At 38.3% G+C, this 25,493-nt stretch overlaps 1 protein-coding gene across 12 annotated transcripts; it reads right to left on the bottom strand.

The window, feature by feature from the left end:
• Nucleotides 1-1,460: 1,460 nt before the first annotated feature.
• Nucleotides 1,461-23,657, bottom strand: LOC115333630 (X-linked inhibitor of apoptosis). Of its 12 annotated transcripts, none has more exons than XM_029996850.2 (9): nt 23,552-23,642; nt 15,357-15,432; nt 14,097-14,129; nt 11,000-11,909; nt 9,329-9,428; nt 7,306-7,384; nt 6,616-6,649; nt 4,634-4,861; nt 1,461-3,234 (listed from the first exon to the last, which is right to left on the bottom strand). In XM_029996850.2, exons 4-9 carry the CDS (start codon nt 11,874-11,876, stop codon nt 3,041-3,043), a joined length of 1,512 nt encoding a protein of 503 aa, XP_029852710.2. In that variant the 5' UTR covers nt 11,877-11,909; nt 14,097-14,129; nt 15,357-15,432; nt 23,552-23,642; the 3' UTR covers nt 1,461-3,040. The 12 variants fall into 12 exon arrangements, with proteins under 12 accessions (XP_029852710.2, XP_029852708.2, XP_029852711.2 ...); XM_029996848.2 differs by lacking the exon at nt 23,552-23,642 and adding an exon at nt 16,707-16,904; XM_029996851.2 differs by lacking the exon at nt 23,552-23,642 and adding an exon at nt 16,009-16,143.
• Between the last annotated feature and the right edge of the window lie 1,836 nt (nt 23,658-25,493).

Here is a 25,493-nt window from a genome sequence, read left to right as displayed (position 1 = left end):
AAGCCCCATGTTTCAAGGCAGAAAGAACAAGCTAAATGCAGAATAAAAAACCTGCATCTATGGGTCTTCCTTATTTTAGCTGCCTGTTCCTAAATTAGGCATGCAATTTCCACGTTTTCTAAACAAACCAGTTCCAGAACACATTGTTAAAAACCCTTGTAAATCTCCCACATATCTGAAGCAGCAAATAGTTCTCCCAGTGCAAGTAAAATGGAAGTAAGAAAGATTTCACATAGAAGCTACTAGAAGAAAGTTACTGAATACTGATACTTGAATATATTCCATAGCTCTTCATTCCAGGTAACTCTTCTATAAAAATCAACTCCCAAGGCACCTTTGTCCTGCTACTAACCTCCTTTTCAAAGCACCTGTGCTTCTACTCCATTTATTCGCATCCTTCATTTCTATCTCTTTAAACACTCAGCCCAGTATCAGTGTCCATGGAATTCCTTCTCTGTGTCTTTAAGATACTGAAAATCAAAGTAATTTGAAAAAACATCTTCCTAATTCGAGCTGTCAAAATTTGATGACTATGCTAATTATTTTTTCACATTTAGCCTGAACAGAACTCTGATTATAGATTTTTTAAAAACCTAAACCTACAGAGCAGTTATTTTGTTGTCTTGCTAACAGGCTTTTAACCCTTTAATGTTCCTAAGTGATTAAAATTTGAATTGCTATTATAGCTATACTTTTTATAACATTTATCAGAAAGTTACAATAAGAGATACAGTATACCTTTTAAAAGTTAACAAGCTTTAACATGAAGCATTTATGCTCTTTGCTTGAATATTATTTGGACAACGTGTTTGCTTTCCATTTCAGTTTAGAAGGTACTATTTGTGACCGACTTCCAGGCGTTCCTCGGACAGTTTACAGACTATACTTACGTCCAAAATCATCTCCTTACTAGGATTTAGTTTTGTAACAGTTCTAAGTAAAATTTGGTCAATCTCTTTCCCAGACAGGGCTTTGTCGAGCTGCGTGCCAAGCTCTGCAGCCTGTAAGTTGGATCCAGCTCATCCAGATAGTCTCTCTCACATGACTTAGGTCAAGGTTAGGTAACAAACCATCTGCTTAAGCAAGTCAGCATAACATGGTTTGCAACATTAACTAAACAAGCTATTTCAGGCAAGATACACCAGCTCACAGGCAAACACACCCCCCCTGCTTTAATTTCCCTTGAAAAGTACAGAAAACCCTCCCTGTACGTGAAAGTGGGAGCTAGAAACAAGCCTGTCAGAATTGCCAGTCTGTATCTGTCTTGAAAAATCCCCATATGCATGAATTATCTGAAACACTAAACTGTTCCCAAAGGCACAAAAAGGCAAAATAAAACCTTTCTCTGCCGAATTCTTTATGAATTTCTGGTCATCATGTATTCCTAAGAAACAAATTCTAATTTATTACAAAAAATAGCAAAATTAACATATTTTACTTTTATAATTAACAAACCTTAATTTATACAAACAATAGATTTTATTTCCTCTCCAACTCAAATGTATTTGTTATCCTTAATAACACTCAGGTTAAATTAGTAACAGCTGAGTTACAAAACAAGAAAGCAACAGAAAGCAACCTTCTGTTATGTTTTTTTTTTTTGCATGTGACCATCAAAAATGCTGATCAAGGAACAACTGGATTGCACTTTATTTTAAATATTCATAACATTACACCAGCATATAATCACAGCGCATATTTAAAAAATAGAAAAAGTAGACACTAAATTTCTGTGGAGTGAATTCAAAAGTTTTATCGTGAAAAACTATATTCTGTATATTTTATATTCTAAATCTCTCAGTGTGTAGGACTCAAAGATAAAAATATATGCACAGAACATCTTAGTAGCTCCACAAAATAAGGAAGTCACATAATTAAGTAGAGAGATCGTAAACCAGCTGTACTTAAATACAAAGCTATGATACTTTTTTAATTGGAGAACTGAGGATCAGTCCAGTAAGAAATAGTTTATTAAGTATTTTAAGGTGACCCTCACTAGAATAGTTCTTAACTTTAATTTAAATGCTGCAAACTGACAAGAACAAAAATGAAAGATTTCTAATGTTACTTGTGAATTAAAAATAAAATTTAGAAAAAAGCATTTTCATGGAGATAGAGTTTGATCTCTTATGAAAAAAATAGACAAACAGAAGCACTGCAAAGTATTAGCAGATAAATGAGTTAGGATAATGCACAATGTTAAAAAAACAAGGAAAAAATCAAACAATGAACACGTTTTTGTGTAAGGGGGCAAGTTTAAAATGAGACCGCTCCTTTCATGAAGGGCACAAGGTACGTAAAATCGCCTTCATTTCTGTTGAGTTCTCTTTTAAGGAATGAAATTAATGTACTTTTATATACAGAAGGATTTTTGTGAAAAATGGATTGCTAAAATGAGTTTACGGAATCCAATTTATACATCTAAACCAGAAAAAATAAATGAGGAGACAGGAATTATATATCAAAACAAACTTAAAAAGTAGCAGTAGCAAACATAAGGTGAAATATTGCAGCAGCAGGTTTACGGATATTCTCTGAATTATGTCACAACCAAGGTTACAGAAATAAGATAACATTTTCAATCTTGCATAACATTTTTGAGAAGCGAAAATCTCAGATACAATATACATGTATATAACAATTTTTTAAATTCACTTATTTACAAATTTTATATAGGGCCTGACTCTTTATACAACTGTATTTGCATAAACTTCAGTTGTACAGAGTCCTACCAAAGTGAAGCAAAGGAATGATCACATAAATAAAGCTTTGCATTACTTAGGCTTTCCCAAATCAGGTTTATGAATTGAAGTTACAAAATATATATATTTGCCTTTTAATATTGTTTTTTATATACAAAAAATTCGCTTAAGGAAAATAATTATTTAAATGTTAAAATGTATGTAGAGTTTGACAGCAGAAAAATCTAAGTACTGCCATATGATTAGATCCTGGAATTAACTGCATTTTTTACATTACATGACATGTATTTAAAGCAATAAAGCAAGAAACGTTTGCATTCACAGTGCTGTATATTTTACTAATACATAAAAATTTCCTGTCTTTTCATAATATTTGTACGACACAGAGGGCATTCATTAAGTGCTTCAGCACATTCCTTACAGGCAACTAGGTGACCACAGGGAATGAGGGCGACTGATATGTCTTTAGCCATACAGATTTTACAAAGCTTTTCTTCCTGCAAGCGTCTTAACTTCTCTTCAGTACTGAGATCTAAGGAAAATAAACACATAAGAAGTTAACATACTTAGTACCATTGAATCTTTCTTTTTTTTTTTTTTCTTTACACACAAGGACAAGGTTTTCTTCATATGATTTAAAGGTCACACCTTTAAACAGGAAAAAAAAAATTACAAGACATAGGAAACCAAGCTGCAGCATGGAATCCTCTTTTTTTTTTTTTCCCCTTTCATCACATTACATCTCCTAGGCCAATGCAAGCAGGGAATTCAGCTATCTATATTTGCAAGAGCTTGAAATATCTACAGAATTTAGGATATGCGTATTTCAATCAGGAACCATTCTTTTCACAGACTTCCAATTGACAACTTTCCCAAAACTTGTAAAGAAGATGAAAGAAAGGCTCGTTGATACTGGTTAAGTAATTTGGATTTTTTTCTTTTTTTTCAGAGAGTTTCCTCAATGAAAAGAATGAGGATGTGATTTCCTTCCCTACCTCCATTTTCAAAATGCCCATACTTCAAAAGCTTAAAAATTTGTAATACAGAAAGAATCAATTTTGCATTGTACGTGAGCTCTTTGTTATTCCAGTATGCCCCATTTGAAAATGCAAACTTCAAAAGCCTTCCCCTGCCACCTGGGGAAAGCTCCATACAGCCAAGCACAAAAATAGTGTCCATCTTCATTGCAAGTTCTTTTTCCCCCATAATGTCCATTAAAAATCTTATTAAAATAGTGGGCTGGTAAGATCTCTGCCTATCATGCCAACCAGAAGGTCTTTTTCCTCCCTATGAATTCACTCATACACTTGTCTTAAACTACAAGTCTCCCAAGTTAGAAATCTTGGTTTTGGTCTATTTGCAGAGTGTACCACAATGGCTTTCTGAGCATAACTTGCATGTCCCAGCATAGCTGGAACACAAATAATTGAAAAGAAACACCATCTAGAAGTACACTTTTTCTTATTGGCCAAGAAGGAAAATAAAATAATCCCCACAAAGATTTTTTTCATTTTGAATATACTGAATATTTGACAGTATGTTGCTGTGTCTATTTCATTTTGCCACCACAGTCACCACATCTATAGTTATTCTTGCCTTTATTTTTAAATATCATTGTCACAATAATTTTGTTTTTTTAGTTCGCATGTATAACCTTTCCCAGAAGCACACTGGACTATTATTTCAATATTATACACTTCTGAGGTATTAATACTACTTATTTTACAGACAATATTTATAAACACTGCTACGCTCAAGTATTTTAACACCCTCTTCGTTCAGCTTTTTTTTATGTCCAAAAATAAATCTCTTGAATTTTAAGTTACAATACTGTAACTTCACTTTAGATAAGACTTGGATCAGAGGGCAGAATAAACAGATAACAATAAGGTATATTTCACAGACTAAAGAGCTGATATGAAAGTACACACAGAGGTTTTGTAATTGAATAAGCTCATCTTGCTCAACTGGGATTTCATTTGGTCCTTCTTCCCTTGTATTTTCTTTCTGAGCACTTATTAAGTCTGCTACCAGATCCTCAACAGATGTGTGACTTTCTCCAGACATCTGCAATCTCTTTTCCATGGTGTTCCTAATCTCAGACAAACTGAAACCCATGTCTATGGCACCTTGTACCAAAGGATTCTGTAAGAGATCATCTAAAACAAGAAATTAAAAAAAAAAAAAAAAAATTTAACAAGGATGAATCTGATTATCGGACAGTATTCACTACAGTACTCTAAGACACCTTTGCAAATATCTAGCCAAAGGAACCATATTTCCAATTTGAGAATTTTGCTAATTGTAACAACTGCATTGTCAAAACACCCAAACCCGCAGATTTGAGATGTCTTCCATCCTAGATTTCTCAGTCTCCCTTCATCTACTTAAAATATAGAAATCCTCCCAGATCATAGAATCATAGAATGGTTTGGGTTGGAAGGGACCTTAAGGATCATCTAGTTCAACCCCCCTGCCATGGGGGCAGGGACACCTTCCACTAGACCAGGTTGCTCAAAGCCCCATCCAACCTGGCCTTGAACACTGCCAGGGATGGGGCATCCACAGCCTCTCTGGGCAACCTGTTCCAGTGCCTCACTGCCCTCACAGGGAAGAATTTCTTCCTTATATCTAATCTACATCTACCCTCTTTCAGTTTGAAACCATTACCCCTTGTGCTATCACTACACTCCCGGTCAAAGAGTCTGTCCCCATCTTTCCTGTCGGCCCCCCTTAAGTACTGGAAGGTCGCTATAAGGTCTCCCCGGAGCCTTCTCTTCTCCAGGCTGAACAACCTCATTTTTTTTGCCATTCAAATCAACTACTTCAACTTCTTAAATAAAATGTCTTATAGAATTAACATCACAAATTCCGTAACTGAATGTTAACTGAAATTCATCCAAAATTCCAAGACACAATAGATACGTAAGTATTTGGTAACACTACATTAATTTTAATTCAGTTCAGGGAAGAAAATAAATAATCATGCATATGTTGAGAGAAACCAATAAATAATTTGAATCTACAAAACCAAAACACAGCGCAATCAGCAAGCAAGTAAGCCTATCCACAATAAGACACGACACTACTTTGGGAAACCATTTTTCAGTCTGTTGGAACTCCCCCTTCTCCTTTTCAATGTAATTTTTTTTTAATAGATTTGTTAGCAGTGTGTCTTATTTCCAGTTCTTCTATTACATGTAAATGACTAATTTCTTCTTTACTTAGTAAGACTGTTCAAAGAGCAAAATTTTTAACCCAATTTTCCGTCTCATAAATGAGCAGTGTGTGAGAGATTTCTAAAACAGGTTTTGTGTAACCGCTTTTATTAGCAACAGCTATCATTCCCTGGGATGAAGCTGCTTGACTGTCTTCCTACTACCCCTTTAACTATCTTGTCTTTTTATTGCTTGGTATTTGTGAAAAACATTGCAGGAATGTGTAATACTGGAACACATAACAAGCTATTTAAGCTTTCTCGGCTTCCTAGTCCTTGCCATTTAACAGACCAACTCTTCCTGCCTCATGAAAAGCAACAATGATTGTTTCAGTTCAGTATTCTTTAACATTCATCCCACAGCACTACTAATTCAATACTTGATGCATACTTACTAGCTGCAAAAATAAGACTGCCTCCTATACGTACTTCTTCCATGGTTTACAATCTTTACTTTACAATATTTATCCAACCATGATTAGATTTCCCCTAAGAGAAATAAAATTCATTCCACAGTTCTTTAGAAGCAATGAAGCAATGGAAGAGTATCATCCAACAATTTGCCTGTCATGCTTTATTTAAAAATGTAATAGGGTTATTTTTTAAATTAACCATTTCCTTTACTATACATGCAAATACGGGTATTCCAAAATAGGGGGAGTTGTTTGTTTGGGATTTATTTCTTTAAACAAATACCTTTAGGAAGTACTGTCCCTTCAGCAGCTTCTGTCTAAAAGTGAAATATAAACAAGACAAAATTACAGTTCTGGAGGAGATAGAAGGAAACCTATACAGTTACAAGACAGAAAATAGCTATTTGATCTCAGTTTTTTATTGACTAAAGCTATTAAATCTACTCTGGACAATTGCAAAGGGATTGGTGTTCTGTTATGTCTTTCATATTGTTTTAAATTTTCATTTTAACCCATCTTTGCTATAATCATATGTACATGATTCTTAGTTTATCAAAGAATTCTAAAATAGCATCTGTTTTACTTTTTAGTGACTGCATACAAGTTTAACAACGCTCTACCAACAAGAAAAGAAAAATGATCTACTACAGTTGAATAAGGAAATTATTCACTGTAGACCTTAGGTTCCTAGGCTATTAAAAAACCCAGGACTTGTTCAGTACTAAATATACAACATATACAAGGTACCCTACCTGTGACCCATAACCCAGCTAAGGAGAAATGTGAGATCTATAAACCCTGAATGACAGAACCAAAATATACTTTGATGTCTTTCACTTTCTGCCAGTGAAAGAAGCAGCAGGAGGACTAAATGACATGCATATAATTAGAACAGTAACTTCATATGAAAATTATGTTAAGACTGTTTACTATTTTAACAAGATTATATTTGATTAATAAGCAAGACACTTACTGTTGAATCCCTATATCCATCTCTTAAGTGAACATTATTTATAAATTCTAGCCCCTTTTCCTTTCTCACAAATCTGCACCTATAAATGAAAATATTTAGTTATAATAAAACCGCCTAAGCAGCAAACAAAAATTGACTACGTAACTTTGAAAAGCTTCGATACATTTCCTACATCATATAAAATGCTTGCTTTTGAAATCTCTAAATATTTAATCAACATCAGTAATGTCATTTAAACATTTCTAAAAACATCTTAATCACTTCAGCAGTACTTACCTTTTTCACATTTTTGGTGAAACAGAAACCTAAGACTTGTTGGCCATGACAGCTGATGCCACAGGTTTACAAAAGTAAAGACTCCAATGAAAAACAAACATTATGTTAAAATGTTGGTTCTTTTAGTTGTTTGCAATCAAAGAAAAGCAGTCACTGGTCAGACAAGTGCTTTACGTGCTTACTTTCACTATTTTCCAACCAGTCCCAGCTACTGGGCAGAGCTCTTCCCTACCAGAAGATTTAGGAATGCAGTAACTCCTCGACAATAACTCCTCCTCCTTCTCTAGCTTCAGCAGTTACTTCACCTTCATGGTGTCCTGTTCATGGGCACAGACAGCATGCTGTGAGACTGATACACTGCCACTGAAGTTGATGTGCAAACAAAAACTCCATATAAGACAGCTAGTGATCTGAGAGAAAGTAATCAAATCTGACATAATTTAAGCAACCTAAACCAAAATCAAACTCATATAAGGAGTGAAATGTAGCAAGAAAATGTGTCTTAACCATTCACTGCACCAAGCGGAAAACTTGGAATGGCATCTCTTTCAAGTGGCAGAGACTAATAATTAAAAGCTGCCTGTACCACTATTGAAAAAAGGATCAGCTAATACATAAATACTAACTTCCAGCTTCCAGAGACCCTTTCACCACAGAAGACAAATTTGGCAGCTAACACATAAAAGACATTGATTTTATCAATGTTATACAAGTAACTAAGTCTTTGTACTTGGACAGCTTTTATGCACCTGTAAGAAATGATGAGTCATATACTATTCCTCCTTTCCTCAAGACAGATTTTAGACAAAATTGGCAATCTTTCTAAAAACTACTTCTGGGTCTGGAATCCCCAATCCTTTAAAATTACACAGAAGTCTGTTTTGAATTCAGTATCACTACTGACTTCTTCAGGTTTGTTTGCACCATGACAGAAGTATAGTCATTTTGTATCCTGATGTAAGTTACAAACTTTGGCATGTATGAAGCTATGAAAATAACAATTAGAATGCAGTGCTTGGATAACGAGTCAAAAAAAATAATCAGATAAGTATTCACAAAACTTAACAATTCTGCTAGCTGAGACCTCAGTTAAGTCCAGACACAGAAAACTTCTCTTCCCTTTAATAATTCCTACAAACAAGCTGACATACAAACACCGCTGACTTCAAAGTGAAGTTATTCAGAAGGTAAAACTTCAGGGCAACCTTTCAGACTGATCACCTCTAACGAGTTAGTTGTGCCCTCAGCCTCTTGAGATTTAGTTCTCTTTCCCACCCACTGCAGAAGAACTCCCTCCTACCTCTCAAAGAAGACATTAGGTTAATGTCCTCTTTTGAGGCCTCCAATATAACATTAAAGCATATGTTGATGATTATACATATAATAGCAGGACTACAGAAGGCAGAACAGATGGAACAACAAAAATAAGGACCCCATGCAAAAAATTCCTTAAAATCTTTTCTACTTATTGAAAAGGAAAAACATAAACCATGGAAGATTAACTGATATTCCTTTGGTGCCTACATGACAAAAATAAAGGAGAAGGAAGTGGAGGAGGGCAACTAAAAAAAATTCAGTTTTTAATTTTTAATCTAAATTAATATTAATCTAAATTAATATTAACCTAAATGATGTTAAGCCACAGTCAACCTTCTGAAACCTTTTTTAGTATGCTCTGTCATTAAAACATAATATACTGTAAATAAGACTCAGACATGCAACAAGAAAACAGTAAGAAATACCTTACCCAGGAAACCATTTGGCATGTTGATCCCATGGGTCTTCATTTTCCTTCCATTCTTGCAATCCTCCACCACAGTGGAAACAAACCACATGATCACCATTACCTGAGGAAACATACAAGAATAAAGTTACATACTTCTAGTAGGCATAACAGTAAGTTTTCAACTAAAATGTTACATCATTAAGAAAAAATATTTATTTTATTGATTAGCAATTGTAACTAAAAAGAACTCCATTTTCAAGGACAACATAATATATATGATTTGAAACAAATCTTCAGGAGAGAATTGAGCTTAGAAAATACAAAAAAGTCACATGAAATATTCCTGAATTTTATTTTAGCAAGTAATTATACAGATAAAAAGCAAAAGCTAAAAATAATCTATTATAAAATAGCTCAATCCACTGGTAAACAAGCCATGAAGTAGTCTACCACAAAGAATTAAGGATGTTTACCTGCCTTTTTGGTCCTCCATCTCACCATTAAGATTAATGGGCTCTATAGTGCAGTAGCATAAATGACTGAGGAGATGTTATGAGAAACTGCATTCTCTCTGTTCTAGCACTATGCCTACTGGAATCAAAGACTGCACCAGAAACTGCTTAGATATTGTGTTTATTGAAATGAGAGGAGGTATCTTTCCTACAGAGCTAAATCATTCTCAGGCCACAGGAAACAGTTTTCACAGAAGTAACTTGAACAGCCATCAGGTCTGATAAGCTGGTGCCAATTTAGTGCACCTCCACAATACAGATCTCATTTGTCTGTGAGAAGCTAGGTTTTAGGAACCCAAGAAGAAATCAATAAATTGGGTACAAATGTTGCCCATGTATCACCCATACAAGAACATATCAAAGGTTTTATTTATGGCCACAAGTAAAACAAATGTAATCAGATTTAAAAGTTCTTCCAAGAGCTACTAAGATAGCAGCCAATTAAGATGAGAGCAAGAAATTATCCCAGATAATCCCCTTTTCTTCGTGACCTAATAAGAACAACACTTTCCACTCATACAGCATCTCTCAGTGAAGAATTTCAAAGAGTGTGAATGGGACTGGGCGATTCAATCTAATTGGGAAACCAATGCACAAAGACACTGGAGTTTTATCCAAGTCATACACTACATGTCTAACAGTAAAAGCTGTTCCACTGGAGTCATTGTCTTCATAAAGCTCTTACAGTAGGTAGTAATTGCATTTGCCATTTGCTACTTTCGTGTGTCTGAATGCTATGATAATGCAAACACGTGTTAACTAAAAACAATGGCACAGAATCTGGATTGTCTTGTTCATAGGCTTCTGTATGGGCCACAGGCCCACTCCTTAGACCTAAGGTAGACAGCGGAAGGACAGCACTTCATTTTTTAAAAAATATTAACTTCAATAATTGTCATTGTGCAAGATGTATTATAAGGGTTTTAGAAGGCAAGGAAAACACACTTTAATGTTTTACTGCTAAAAATGAATTTATGATCAAGTTTATACTTCGCTAGTAAAAATACTGGATATAATGTATATCATTTTACACAAGAACTATGAAAAGTAGTTTACAGAGTAAAGAAATTCTGGCAAATCATTCCATATTAGAATAAAAAAAATGCTTATTTTTTCATAACAAGACACTTACATAAAATTTCCTTGTAAAAGATATCAGTCATTTTAAGATCTGGCTTACCTATGCTATAGAACCCAGCTTCAGCAAGTTGCTCCTTGTCAACAGGATATATCCAAGTTAAAAATGTTTGTAAACGTCTTCCATATTTTGCCATAGATGGATTCCTTGGATGCTGTGCGCTGTTCAAACCACTGCTCCCAAGCTCAGCAGGAATAGATTCACTTGGAACATTTCCAACATCCCGGCCCAGGACAAAAAAGCATTTGGGAAAATGCCTTCTGTGTTCTGACCAAGCTCTGTCACTGGGTTCCCACTTTTTCAATTTTCCACCACAACAAAAACATGCCACTTGATCATCAACACCCGTATAATAGAATCCAGCATTAGCTAATTCCTTTGGTGTCAACTGGCCATTGAGGGGCCAGCTGTGAAAAGACTTTAATCTTGCCTCTTCACTGCACATAGCAGGGTTTTTAGGATACAAAGTATCTGACATATCCACAACCTGCCTAGTTCTCAGGAGGTAATCTGCCTCCACATCAGATGCGTCATCCAGAGTACATGGGCGGGCTGAATTGCTGGAACCGTTTTCAGTTCTATGCTGGTAGTTCTGAGCAAGAGGATGTATGTTATTTTCCAGACAGGTAGATTCAGTAATAAATTTGCAATCTGGGGAAAGCTTTTTGTGTGTCTCAACTGCAGAATCCCCAGGCGCCCATCCTTCAATAGTTGTATGGCAACTGAAGCACTTCACTTTGTCACCTTCTCCAGTATAAATAAAGCCAGCTTGTGCTAGTGCTGATGTCGAAACCGGACAGCTAAGTGGAAATTCAACAAAAGTTCCTAGCCGGCAGTGTTCCTGTGCCCATTCCTGGTCACGGTCAGTGTCTGGAGTGGCACAAGCTTCAGAGATGTTATCTGGGACATTACACGTCATCTCTTCATAAGTAGGGCTCTCCTTTCAGATTTCCTAAACAAAGAATAAATGTTTTAATTTCACAGACAGAAGAATAGATTGTACCCATATGCAAGCCTGGAAACTGGCTAGATCAAACCAGCCATCCTTTATGTATTAAAATAATACCTCTTCCTCTTCCCTCCCATCTCACCCTTGCCTGCCTCCCCTGCCACGCAGAGGCAAACACCAGAACATTAAAAGCAAAATAAAAACACAATCCATAAAGAAAGGCAGGAAGATCATGAAGTTTTATAGGCCAATAAAAATTTACCTGGAAAACACACAGGTTTATACTTTTACAGCTTTAAAAGCAGGTTCTACTCATTAACAAATAAACATTGCAAGAATGAAATCAACAAAATATTTAACAAAAGCTCTGGGCAAAACCCTGCCAAAAGGCTTCCGAACCTGAAATATGAAGATATTGAATTTAAAATACTGATCTAAGCCAGACCACATTTGCAAGATTTTACAGCCCAGTTCTGAAACACAACTATCTTTATTTTTCCCCATACAAAGGCCGTGACCACCATGCCCATTATAGATGGGCATCAACTGGTAAAACCATCATCAGAAAGAAACAAGCCTTTGGACTTGTGTTATATTGTAAAGACATACATCTCAGTTTTCCTTTTAGCCAAGTATCTCGTGAAATAAACTATCAGATGTTTCACCGGGGCATTTCACCAAAGTGCTGTGCTCCGCTTTTAAGGTCAGCGTCTTGGACTACCCAGCACTAGCATTCACACCCAGCAAACTGCTTCCACTTCCCCACACCCTGCCTATGCTCCCTATCAAGAGTTCCTGTGCCTCTGCCATCACCTCAGCTTTTCCTCCCTGAAGGAATGTCATTCTCCTTACCACATTCCTATTCCTGCCTACACTTTTCCAGGGCGAGTACCGACTGCTAGTCCTGCCATGCGCCCTCCTGCGCCAGAAGGCTGCTAAAAGCACTCAGACAAGCCCCTTCTTTCACAGGGATGAAAAAAAAGCAACTTGGGTCCCGCAGGTCCTGTGCAAGAACCACAAACTGACGCAGTCATCACCTTCATCCCAAGATGGATGAAGTCAGAGCACAGTAAAAATTCATCTCTTGTCCTGACAAGTGCGGTGATATTATTGACTTACAAAGTCTTCGGTAAACACAGGCTACTGCTGATACACATCTCAAACTTACTGCTTTATTAAGTGGTAAATAAAATTATTATGAAACTGCCCAAATGGACTTCCTAGGACAAAGCAATAATAATTCAGCAATTAGCAAAAAGAAATGCATATAAGGAAGAACAGAATATGTATTTATTTGAACAAGTGTCCTTCTCCATCCTGAAATGTATCTATTTCCAGTCCTCACCTTTGTAAGGTAGGCCATCAGGTAAAAATTCAGTTTCCTCAACATGCTCCTTCCTCAACACCTGCATTAATATTGATTATACTTTCTGTAAGGTCAATGCAGATGTTACAATTATAATAATTGCTTATATAATACCAGGTTTAGCTTCTACAGGAAGGACAAAACCCTTTTTAAAGTTCAGAAGGGGGAGGGGAAAATTAAAATGACTACGCATTGCAGGATCGCTGCTTCCTTTGCCTAGATGACAAAGATAATTCACCTATAAGCAGGTTGAGAAAATATGACGTTAGAGACCCCGCATGCTTGCTTCATGTAATCATGGATACAAGACTACTTCGGAACACCAGCTTTAATTCCTTCTGTAAGTCAGTTCGTGACTAATGTAATGACACTAGAAATTATACTGTGGTTTTCTGTTTTAGCTTAGCAAATTCAAAAATAGCTTCTGAATAAATTACATTGACTGACCTACAAATATGACCTATATGCTTGTTTTGACTTTGAAGGGGGGGGGGGGGGGGGGGGGGGAGGGAAATCAGTAATTACATGTAGTAATATGAAAGCTGTCACAATACATGTATTTTTTACTATACATGTGTATATTGAAAACAATCAATTTTTATAGCAAAAGTTTGAAAGTTCATGTTTATTTCTTTTTAAGATCTTATTTTAAATCCTCTAGGACTGTTTCTGTAGAGATCTCGAGTGACCTTATGGGTCTATCACCATTACTACTTCACTGCATTCATAAAATAATCTGTATTACTCAAATACCATTAGCTGCATACTAATTTTCTTATCTGCATGCCTAAAAGACTTTCTACAAGGTGGCAAACAAAGCCTACCTCACATCCTCTAGAGACTCCTTTTCAAAATATCTGTTGAAAAAATAAAACAAATGCATATGCTTTCAATGTATGATTAGCAGTATATCTTAATTTCTATTTTACTTATATACAAATGAGTTCAGAAACAGCAAAAAACCAACTCATCCTATTTAAATTTTTACATACTAACTTTTTTTCATTTATATTTACTTTAAAATCAGAATAGAGCTTCTACATCGGTCTTTGATCTGTTGCATACAAAGTTACTGTGGCAAATCAGACGCGATCTACTCAGCCATTCTCTGTAACTCGACCTCCCTGTCCTTAGTGAAATCTGGGGTAGAGACAGACCAAGGTTCAAGCCTGACATTATCTCAAGAATTTACTGGTGACACAAAGATCACCCTTGGTTTGTGCTTTTTTGTTCCTTATGCTATATGGGGTGACCACATATTACAATGATCACTATGATATATGAAGTTAAAAAACAGTTAAGAGACAGAATTAATTATGCCCCCACTTCTCGTAAACTACCTACATGTTCTGTTTTAAGCACCACTTAACTGCTCTGTTATCAGAACTCATAGTAAAATCTGCCATTCTTAAAAGAAGTCTGATATAGCAGTCTTGTATGCATAAAGAATAAAAAATGGATTAATATATACCAGGTGCATATATATATATAAACTTCATTATAACATGAATGCACTGCTTACAGTAAGGCATTCTTTTTCATAAGTTAAAGAAGGTATTTTACCAAAGCAATTTGAATAAATATTGTATCTTAACTAAGGCCCAGATTCTCCAGTGCCCTCTGACGGGGACAATCTTCAAATCATACTTACGCTGCATGAGCAAGCCTGCATCTTGCAGTACTTTTCTGGATTCTTTCACTAAAACTCTCCCCCTCCAACATCCAAAAATTTAAGAAATATCATAACATTTTTTATTTTTTTTTTAGTATATAAGCTGAAAATTCTGAAAATTTTTATTTCATGCAATTGGCAAACATCTACTTTTTAGATAATTTCATTCCAAAGACCCCATTTCTTTTAAAGCAGGCTTCATTTTCAGAGTGCCTATAAACATATAATATTTAATTGTGCATTTTCTCTTCTTCTTCCCAAATAACTTCTCACCTTTAAAAATACAAGCTGCAGAACTCAAAATATCGTATAGGTCGTACACCTCATATATGACAGACCTTCCTAATGGAAATAAGAGCACGAGTTCTAAACTATTACTTAAATCAGTTTGTACTAGTTTTACTCCACTCACTCTGTCGATCCTCTTGGTGTGTCCTGGAAAGATGTGTGCGTGTTTTAATGACACTAAGGAACTGAGAAGGAAACACCTGAGCAAAGACACAAAGAGAGAAGGAAGATGATCAAAGACCAAACTGAAATATTAGAGACAGGATGGAGATGATATTCAATTAACCAAGATGTTCTTTTTCCGTTTTATTGATTACTTTTAATTAACTGTGAATGCTAGGCAAAAATAAGCTAACAGAACTACCTAAAATTCAGTATCTGTACCACCCTCAACTGCAATGGAAACTACAAGACAATGCCTTTCAGCCAGATGTAACAGTGGTATCTGAAGCAGAAAAAAAATATCTCTATGTACTGTACTGGAAGTTCTAACAATTGAGGGAAAATATAATTGGAAATAAGCATTAGGATAAAACTAAATATACCTATACATAATGCATTAATCACTCACAACATTGAGATGAGCGGCTTTATTCTTTCAAGCATATTTTTCTACAACGCTACAAATACTTCGATACTCCTCCTGTTAACACGGTGAGTAAAAAAAATTACATCCTCAACATGGCGATAATAAAAATATCTGCCACATTTGGATTCTCTGGAGGTAAGCAATCTATCTCGATCCTCACAATGAAAACAGTGTGAAAAGCACATACCAAAAGAGCAGCGAGTACTGACAGAAGGTCCAATCACCACAGATCAATTCTTTAATATGAAGTAACTGTTTCAAATTATATCAACCACATTACTTAATCTTGATCTTTTGGAGCAGAAAGATTCAACCATCCTTCTAGAAGCCTCTCAAAACCACGTCTAAATACTGCAGTGACAGAAGCAGGACAAATCCCTCACAGGTATGTGCTAGCTTTAACAATGCTCCATCCACATTATGAAGCCCTTTCCTTACGACAGCCCCTCTAAACACAGTTGGTTTACATTTCAGTATAATTTTATCTGAGAGAAAAAGACATTAACATATTTATTAAGCATTGAGGCAAACTCTTCGCTTGTGTAAGTACTGCTTTAAATACAAGATTAGTACTACTTTAAATGCAATACCAAGTTTAATTATTTCTATTTCAAGCAACTGTTAAAAGCAACTGTTCAAAGTGTAAAATTAAAACTAGCTTAGGAGTAGTATTTCTACACAGGTATTTTAACAGTTGCCTTACTCCAACTAATTGGAGTAATGCTGCTACTGAACAATAGCTTGCACCATAACAGCACTCAGACAAACATTAACTGCAGAAGAAAAATAACTGAAGGTAAAATTTTGAATTGTTTATGGCAAAGAAACACAAATTCATAAAAAGCAGCCAACTAAGACGTGCACACAAGACTTTACAATACATACCAGCAGCAAACCCGAGTTCAGAGAGTATACTTTATGTATACGGAAGTTAATTAAGCTTTTCTGCACAGATTTAATCAATCACATATGAATTAAAAGTAGAATGTCCAGAAATGTTAAAGTTCATCTTCACTTACAAAACCGAGATTTTTTTTAATTATTATTGAAGCATTATATATCTTCTTATATATGCAGTGAGTAAACAAAGCCTATTTTAGCCTGAAAGAATGCCAGAAGCTGAGCCAAGTTTAATCCTGCTTTTAAACATCTGAAGGTATTTGTCACAAGACACCTCCCACTTTCAAGCCGAAGTACCAATTTATATAGTCTATTGATTACGTTTCAGAAGGAAAAATAAAGACAAGAATTTATAGCAAAAATGTTAACTTACTCAAAATGCAAAATTGTACTGTGGTTTTGCAAGACAAACATGTTCAATTCAGCTTTAAAAATATTAAGAGGTATGATTTTATGCAAAAATATGACATCATCGCATTACCTAGATCTGAAATGCTTCAAAGAAAAAGTATAGAACCCACTTTTCTCTTTCAAGTATATTTTATTAGACATGATTATTTCCATCCTTAATCCTAAAACAGACTGGCATTATAAGGAGTTATTTTTAATTCTTTCACATGACAAGCATGGCAGTAATGTCCGAGTCAGAAACCTTCTTGCACAGCCTCATGTTCCTGACCAAAGGGTACATAAACATGGAGCTTCTATTGCTTGACATGCTGACTATGAGAGCAATGTTAGTGTTTATTGTTGACTGAATTTTGAAATGTGAGAGTAGTGCACCAAGTAAATATCAAACAGAACATACTGTACCAGCTGACACACAGATTATGCATATGTCACTTCACTGAATTTCACTTTGTGCCTGCTCAGCTGCAATTAGATCAAGGAAGGGGCATGCTGCTAACTGAAATCATACTTATAAAGATTAAAACCACAAGAAACACAGGATTTATTTAAACAGTGTTTAAAAATCTTAGCATATTTACATGTTATTATCAATAGCCATTTTAAAAAAAAATTCTGCTTAGAGATTTTTTTTCTTTATCTTATCAAGAGGGTATGTATCTACACAACGCCTTTTGATTCAGTGCCAAAGCTTACATAAATCCATCAGCTCAGCTTCATTTGTCTGTTTTTCAAACAGGTCCTACTTAGCTTCCCATCAGGGTTTATCATCATAGGAAGTCAGTCAGCTGCTCAAGGTTATAGTAGGCTATTAGATCCTCCTAATTCTTGACTCTAATCACAAAGACTTTTACACACTCTCCATCTTACAAATAAATATAACCAGGCCAATAGAAACATACCATTTTGAGAATGATTTTCATAATGTATTTTTCTTCATGAAGAAGTCATATGGGTATGGAATAGAGCAATAAAGAAGAATGGATTCATGGCAGTGCTCTCAGTAGATAAGAATGGGATAAATTTGCATCTGCCAGGGGTAGAGGAAAAAAAAAAATTGTTTTTGTGAACTTGCAAGATAAATGTCTTCAGACAAACTTTAGCTGTATGTACGGGAAGGAAGGAGTAAATACCAGCCGCTATAGAAAAAACTGGCATGCTGTAGCCTAAGTACACAGTCCTACAGAGATGTCAGAAGTCAAACATAAGACACAATCAATCAGAGCCATTAATGAATGTATAAATCAGCATTATCCAAAGTGACCAAGGAAGAGGAAAGACTACAGGTCTGGAGAAAATCATTTTAGCTCTACCACACCTTGCTAAGTGTTTAGTACAAAGTGAAGTGTGAAAGAGATGTTGGCATTTTTAATTTGGACACAGGAAAATCTATCTAAAGCAAAGGTTTAGTTCTGACAGCTGCTGCCACTGAAATGAATTGCCTACAGATGACAGTACCTAAAAATAAGGGGTGGGGGTGGACACCAACCCCCCCAAAACACCAAAAAAAACCCCAAACCAATACCAAAAAAAATCCTACCAAACCTCAAGTGTACTGAGAAAGAGATGGAAAGAGAGACTAAAGGTAAAAGTAGACATCAGGAGAGCCAACACCAAGAGCACAAGACTTCAAATAACCCCCCACCAAGACAAAACAAAACTATAAAAAAGGAAGGAGCAGTCCTGACAGTCTCAAGTTTCTCTGGCTGTTCCAGTAAGATGAATGTTTCATTCATTGCATAAGCAGAAATACAATGAAATATTTTTCATGAAAGGCACTGTACTCCTGTAAATCATACAGAAATCTGTGTATGATTTAGCTATCAATTTTTAATTATGAGGTTGCATGAATTGTACCATTTAAACTTATTGAGATACTGTAAGTATTCTTTCAGGCAAATCATAGGGAAAGAATAATTTTTACATTTCTGGCTTTCCCCCCCATGCCCAACAATTTGGAAAATCAGCCTATTCGTTTTTCCATCCTGTTTCCCTATCTCCTACCAGTATCTTCATTTGCTTCATTATTCTACTATTGCCCCCTCTTATAAAAGGATTCTTACACAACTCACTGTGAAAATACATTTCAAATTCAGTACAACACTACCACATGGGAGGGGGAATCAATTTTTTTATTATATTTTTATATTATACACTTTTATATTACACACTTACATTTTAGTCATACAATTCAAGTGATATAAAATCTATGTTTTATTTAATTTTTATGTTTTTACTTTAGAACATTTACTACATTAACTGCTGTATTATTAACAGGAATTTGATTTAGCTTCAAGTTCTTCCCCAAGAAATTGAGACTAAACTTGCAGAACTCTTCCCTCTAATAAAAAACAGCTTGGAAGTTGTATTAAATACAATTTGAAGCATACTTCCATCCATGAAAGTCTACCAATACGTTTTGGGCGCTATGCAAGCTATGCAGTTCCTACCTGCCTAAAAGTAGAAATGACAAGTTACTTTTGTCAACTATGAAGCAGATGATCAGAAAGAAAGTTTAAATCTGTGATTACAAAGTGTATCACTATAGAAATGTAACCCCTAGAAGTTGAGCTACTGGTCTTTTTGTAAGAAACAAAAAAATACCCAGTCATTGAGGGTATGTTAAGTAGAATAGTAAAAAATGCCTAGCAAAACCTGCAGTGCCCCGGGATGCATATCCTTTCCTGAGTAGGAGCTGTGCTCCAGCTTTTAATATTGCATCCTTTTACAAATCCTTTAAACTTAGAAGAGAAGGCTCAAGGGAGACCTTACAGCAGCCTTCCAGTACCTAAAGGGGGCCGACAGGAAAGCCAGAGAGGGACTTCTTACAAGGGCATATAGCGATAGGACAAGGGGTAATGGCTTTAAACTGAAAGAGGGTAGATGTATGTAGATATATGTAGATCTTTAGATGATATTTAGACTAGATGTAAGGAAGAAGTTCTTCCCTGTGAGGGTGGTGAGGCACTGGAACAGGTTGCCCAGAGAGGCTGTGGATGCCCCATCCCTGGCAGTGTTCAAGGCCAGGTTGGATGGGGCTTTGAGCAACCTGGTCTGGTGGAAGGTGTCCCTGCCCATGGCAGGAGGGTTGGAACTAGGTGGTCTTTAAGGTCCCTTCCAATCCAAACCATTCTGTGATTCTATAATTGAAGAAAAAGATGAAAAAACAGGGCATCTTTCCTCAGAGAGACATAATGATATGGAATTTTAGCTCTACAGCAACATGATTAATGCCATAGCAAAACTGCTGAATCTTCTGGATTCTAAAGAGAAGTTGTAAAACCACACGAGTACAGAGAGCCTGTCACCTCCTGCCTCACCCACTGGCAAGGGTGTTCACTTCCACCCAGCTAATACTCCCGATAATGCTAGTGCCACTTAGTTCATTATTCACATTCATTTAACCGCAGCCTAATGCAGAAGCAGCATCATGATACTTTCCGGTATCAGTAGCGTGAATGTTTTGCCATTAAAGAATGACGTGAATTTATACATATATTTTTACACACATACACACACACACATATATGTACTTATACACACACACAACTCAGCATCTTGTAAACTTGGAAACCTGTCTTGAAATATCCCCTATATTTTAATTTCAAGTCTGTCAGGAAATTGGGATGACTTGGGGATTAATTCTAATTATAATATTGTACCAAAAGTGAAATATGAAAGTTGCACCTGTTGAAAACACTCCGCTTGCCTTTCTATTTAATAAGAAACTCTACGAAACATAGAAGGGGAAGGACAACGAACTGCAAGATATGTGCAGCTTCATTTTACATTTTATATGATAGGAGTGACATTCAATTCAAGCTTTGCGGCATGCCTTCTTCAGTCTTAACATACTTTCAACCTTCACACAGAGCTACTTTTTTTCATGTTCAGAAATCTTGCTATTTCTAGAGCCTGACTTTCAATCGTCATGTTCAGAATATTTTGGATTAGAACTCCGCAAGACAGACCATGTGCTATGAAAAACAAAAAGCAGCAAAGGACTGTACGCTGTTAACTTCTGAAACAAAAAAATGCAAACTTGCAATAGTTTTTCCCTAAGAAATTAGTATCCAATCAGCCAAGTTTAGTAATAATCAAAGCAGATACTGGTCTCCTCTCTATTTTCCACCAACCTTTAGAACAAATTCCAAAATTTACACTCCTGTTAGTAGAAACAACAAAGGTTAAAAATTTTCCTTTTCACATAACCTTCAGCATAGTTTACAAAGGCACAACTCCAAAACTATGATTAAAAAAGAAATTTTAAAAATCTATCCTTTGCCCAAGAAATCTAAATTAAAATATATTCTAAAGGTGAAAGAGTCTGAGGTCAGGGAAAAGTCTGAAATTCAGATGTTTTACTGAAACTAGCAAGGGGCATAAGATTGGGGAAACTCCAGAATATCCAAAGAGGGCAAAAGAAAATCCTGGCATTAAAAACTAGAGGGCAGCAAAAAGGAGAAAGACTGTAACAGCAGATGGAATAAGATCCAATAATCCAGCCTTCTCTTCTCTCTCCTAGGAAATTCTGCATCTGATTATAAATTGGATTTTCTGAAACTCTTCAGCTCCCTGCAGTTGTCTCGCCCACCCTGGGAGGACAGCAACAGATGTAGAAGCACTATCACAGGTACACAGAGGCCTGAAATGAAATCAATCTTCATACTTCAGAAAACCAAGATACAAACACATGTTTTCTTACTGTTCTGATAACAAATGCAAGTATGCCTCATATCAGTGGGAGCAGTCAAAAAAAACCTACAACCAGACAACCACCCTCATCAGAATTATTTCACTTTTGCTGCTGGTTACAAAGGGCAAGGTCAGAGGAGGTACAGAACAATCATTAATTTGTTCCTTTGTGCTTCTTGGCCAACGCTGTAGGTGCCAAATATTCTATGGAAAGAAGTAGTTGGGTGTTCTTTTAAAGAGCCTCAAAGAAAACTTCAAAGCAGTCAAGTAGATAGCAAAATGAAGCACTTAAGAAGATGAAAAAAATCCAAATAAAAGCTTAATCAACAAATCCATCACATGAAAACCTGCTTTCTTAGAGACAATACTTCAGTGTTGTCTTCTGTGTTATGTGGTGATTTATTTCACAATAAAGATAAACAAAGAGTAGATTAAGTTAACATATCTCCTACTGCTCTTTGGTAAGGTATTAGATTTTTTTCAAAGTATCTGACAAAAAAGTGATTTCCCCGCCCCCCCCAGCTGGTTGCTTTTCCTTCCAAATTGGTCTACCATAAGATCCTGCAGTTTCTAACTGTTTATTTAAGGGACAAAAATCTTTCCGCTTAGCTATACGAAGTACTAAAATGCAATGTAAGGTTGTAGCAATGAAGGGATATTGAAAGTAGTGCTGCAAAAATATCTAAAAGCAGTTTCAAGAATAGATTTATACTTTTTAGCAGAGGCAGATTAATAACAGTTAAAAAGGACAGAAACTACTAAAAGTTCTTACAACCATTTATAGGGCTTCTATCAGGAAGACAGGAGCATCAGAGAGACAGTAGTACAGAAACAGAAATACACTAACTGTTAAAGAGAAATATACCAGCATAAATACATAGCCATTGTGCAAAAGAGAACTGCTTGAGCCAAAGTTTGAATTACAGCTGGAAAAAAAGTGCACCCAGTGAACTTCTTCCTGCAGAATTAACAGCTACTGAATTCTTACCATAGAAAACCTGAACAAAACTGCATTTTTATTAACAAGAGACAGAAAGGGCATTCTAGAAAAAAAGGGGAAAAAAAAGAAAATATTTTAAATTAAATTTAATTTAAATTAAAATTTTAAAAGAAATTTAAAAAAAAAGAAAAAAGAAAGAGCGGGCAAGGGGAGACAATATTCAAACATGTCAGAAGAACCAAAGACGACCACAAAAGTGCACATTAGCATAGCAAATTTTTCTTTTACTTATGTAAAGAGAACACAACATTAACCGTTCTTTTCGGAGGAAAGTCGCTCGTGGACCTTCGAGCTGGCAGCCGGGGCGCGGATCGCAGACCCGCCCGGAGGGGGCTGCCGGCCCCGGGACTGGGGTCAGGCTGACCCGGCGGGGCGGGCCCGGCCCGGCCCGGCCCGTCCCGGCAGCGCACGGCGGAGGGGGCGCGCCCCGTCCCCATGGCAACGCCTCCCACGGCTGGCGACCACCCCCGCCGCCGCCACCGCCGCCGCCTGCGAAAGGCCGGGGCAGCGGCGTCCCCACCCGCCCTCGGGACCCCCGGCACCGTCTGCGTGAGGGGGCGGGAGGGCCCCGGGCACCGCGGAGGGACCGAGACCCGTGCCCCGCGCGGGGAGCCCCGCCGAGCTGCCCGGGGGCAGCGACAGCCGCCGGAGCGGGCAGCCGGGGAGCCCGTCCCCCCCTCTGCCCCGGGGTAGCGAGCGCCACGGCCGCGCCCGCCTGACAACTCACCGCGCCGCGTCCCCCGCCTTGCCGGCACCGGCTCCGGGAACCGCTCGACCCCTACCGCACGCCGAGAAGATGGCGGCTCCCGGCAGCCTCTCCGGCCCCGCTCCGCGGCGCGGAGGCGAGAAGGGAGCGGCTCCCCCTGGCGGGCTGGGGTGGCGCGGCAGGCTGGCGCCCGCCGGCGGAGCGCGGCACGCAGTGGCGGCAGCCGGGAAGCGCAGAGCGGCAGCGCCCGCCGCCGGCTCTCCTCGCTGCCGCCGGCTCTCCTCGCTGCCGCCGGCTCTCCTCGCTGCCGCCGGCTCTCCTCGCTGCCGCCGGCTCTCCTCGCTGCCGCCGGCTCTCCTCGCTGCCGCCGGCTCTCCTCGCTGCCGCCGGCTCTCCTCGCTGCCGCCGCCTCAGCCCCGCTCCGCAGCCGCCTCAGCCCCGCGCCTCAGCCGCCTCAGCTCCGCGCCTCAGCCGCCTCAACCCCGCTCCTCAGCCTCCTCAGCCACCTCAACCCCGCTCCTCAGCCTCCTCAGCCACCTCAACCCCGCTCCTCAGCCTCCTAAGCCACCTCAACCCCGCTCCTCAGCCTCCTCAGCCACCTCAACCCCGCTCCTCAGCCGCCTCAGCCCCGCGCCTCAGCCTCCTCAGCTCCGCGCCTCAGCCACCTCAACCCCGCTCCTCAGCCACCTCAACCCCGCTCCTCAGCCGCCTCAGCCCCGCTCCTCAGCCGCCTCAGCCCCGCTCCTCAGACTCCTCAGCCCCGCGCCTCAGCTCCTTCTGCTTCGTCCCCTCAGCGCCTCAGCTCTCACCGCGCCCCTGGTCCGCACCAGCCCAGCCGGCCCAGAGGTTTCCTCTCCTCCCTGAGGATCTCCAACAGCCCCTTCATTTCACACCATCTTCTCCAGATGGTTTCTGGTCTGGAGCATGCTAATCCCAGCGCTCTCCTTTCTCTCACCCCTTGTCCCCGCAATTACAGCTTGTTATTGTTGTCCCACAAGCGGGGTTCGATACCCGGTGTGCAATAAGCCAATCTTACACACAGAGCCAAGATCTTTATTTAGTTCATGTTTGCGCAAAGATGGGTGCTAGGTGATAATTCCACAAAGCTAGCGCGCCACACCAAAGAACTACAATGTATTTATTCTGTTACATGATTAGTAAAAACCCGCCTAAATTTACGTTCATTGGTTGGGTTGGCAGTCACCATCTCATCTACTATCGGTTAGTTATATTTAAATTAGCCTCGCTTGCTATGTAAATTAGCAAGCATGCTCCTTGCAGGTGTGTGGGGGCAAGTCTTTCCAGTCTTGAATTGAGCCGGTGGTCGGGATCTCCCCCTGCCACCTTCACCTTTCATACCTTTTCCCGGTTCATGCTGCTTTGGCAGTCATCCGGCCTTCGGCGCCTTCTGGAGCAGGATGTTTCCTTTTTATCAGTCTTTAGTTCCTCCTTCAAGGATACACTCCTTAGCAAAGCATGTATTGTTTAGACAAAGTAAGCAGGCCTACATGGTGAAACTATTGAGTAAGGGTCCTCCTTAGAGGACAATGCATCGTGTTTAACCCTAAATCGAGCAGTATCACCACCGGCAGGCCGTAACTCAAACACAGGACTCCATTATGCCTTAAATCTGTTAAAGACGGGGCAGTGCAACGGGGAGGGGAGCTCCCGGGCAGCCTGTCCGTGGCTGGCCGGCAGCCCGCAGGGCCCTGCGAAGTCTCATGGATGCTGCCGCCGGCCAACTGACAAGATCGATACTAATAAAGTTACAAGTTTGACCTAAATAAGGTGTGGTTCTTAAGAACCACCTTGGCTAAAAGATTGCATGACAGTGCAGTTATTTATTCTGAAATTTATAGACTTCACTGAACTGGCTGCATAAGGGAATTCAGAAATCATCGACCAGACGCTGATCTTCTAAGTACTCACAGAAGACATGAGATGCCTACCGGCAATACTTCTC

This window comes from Aquila chrysaetos, chromosome 21, assembly GCF_900496995.4.
Source record: "Aquila chrysaetos chrysaetos chromosome 21, bAquChr1.4, whole genome shotgun sequence".
NCBI lineage: Eukaryota > Metazoa > Chordata > Aves > Accipitriformes > Accipitridae > Aquila > Aquila chrysaetos.
The sequence above is the reverse complement of the archived record's forward strand: the minus strand, read 5'-3'. Positions and strand labels throughout refer to the sequence as shown.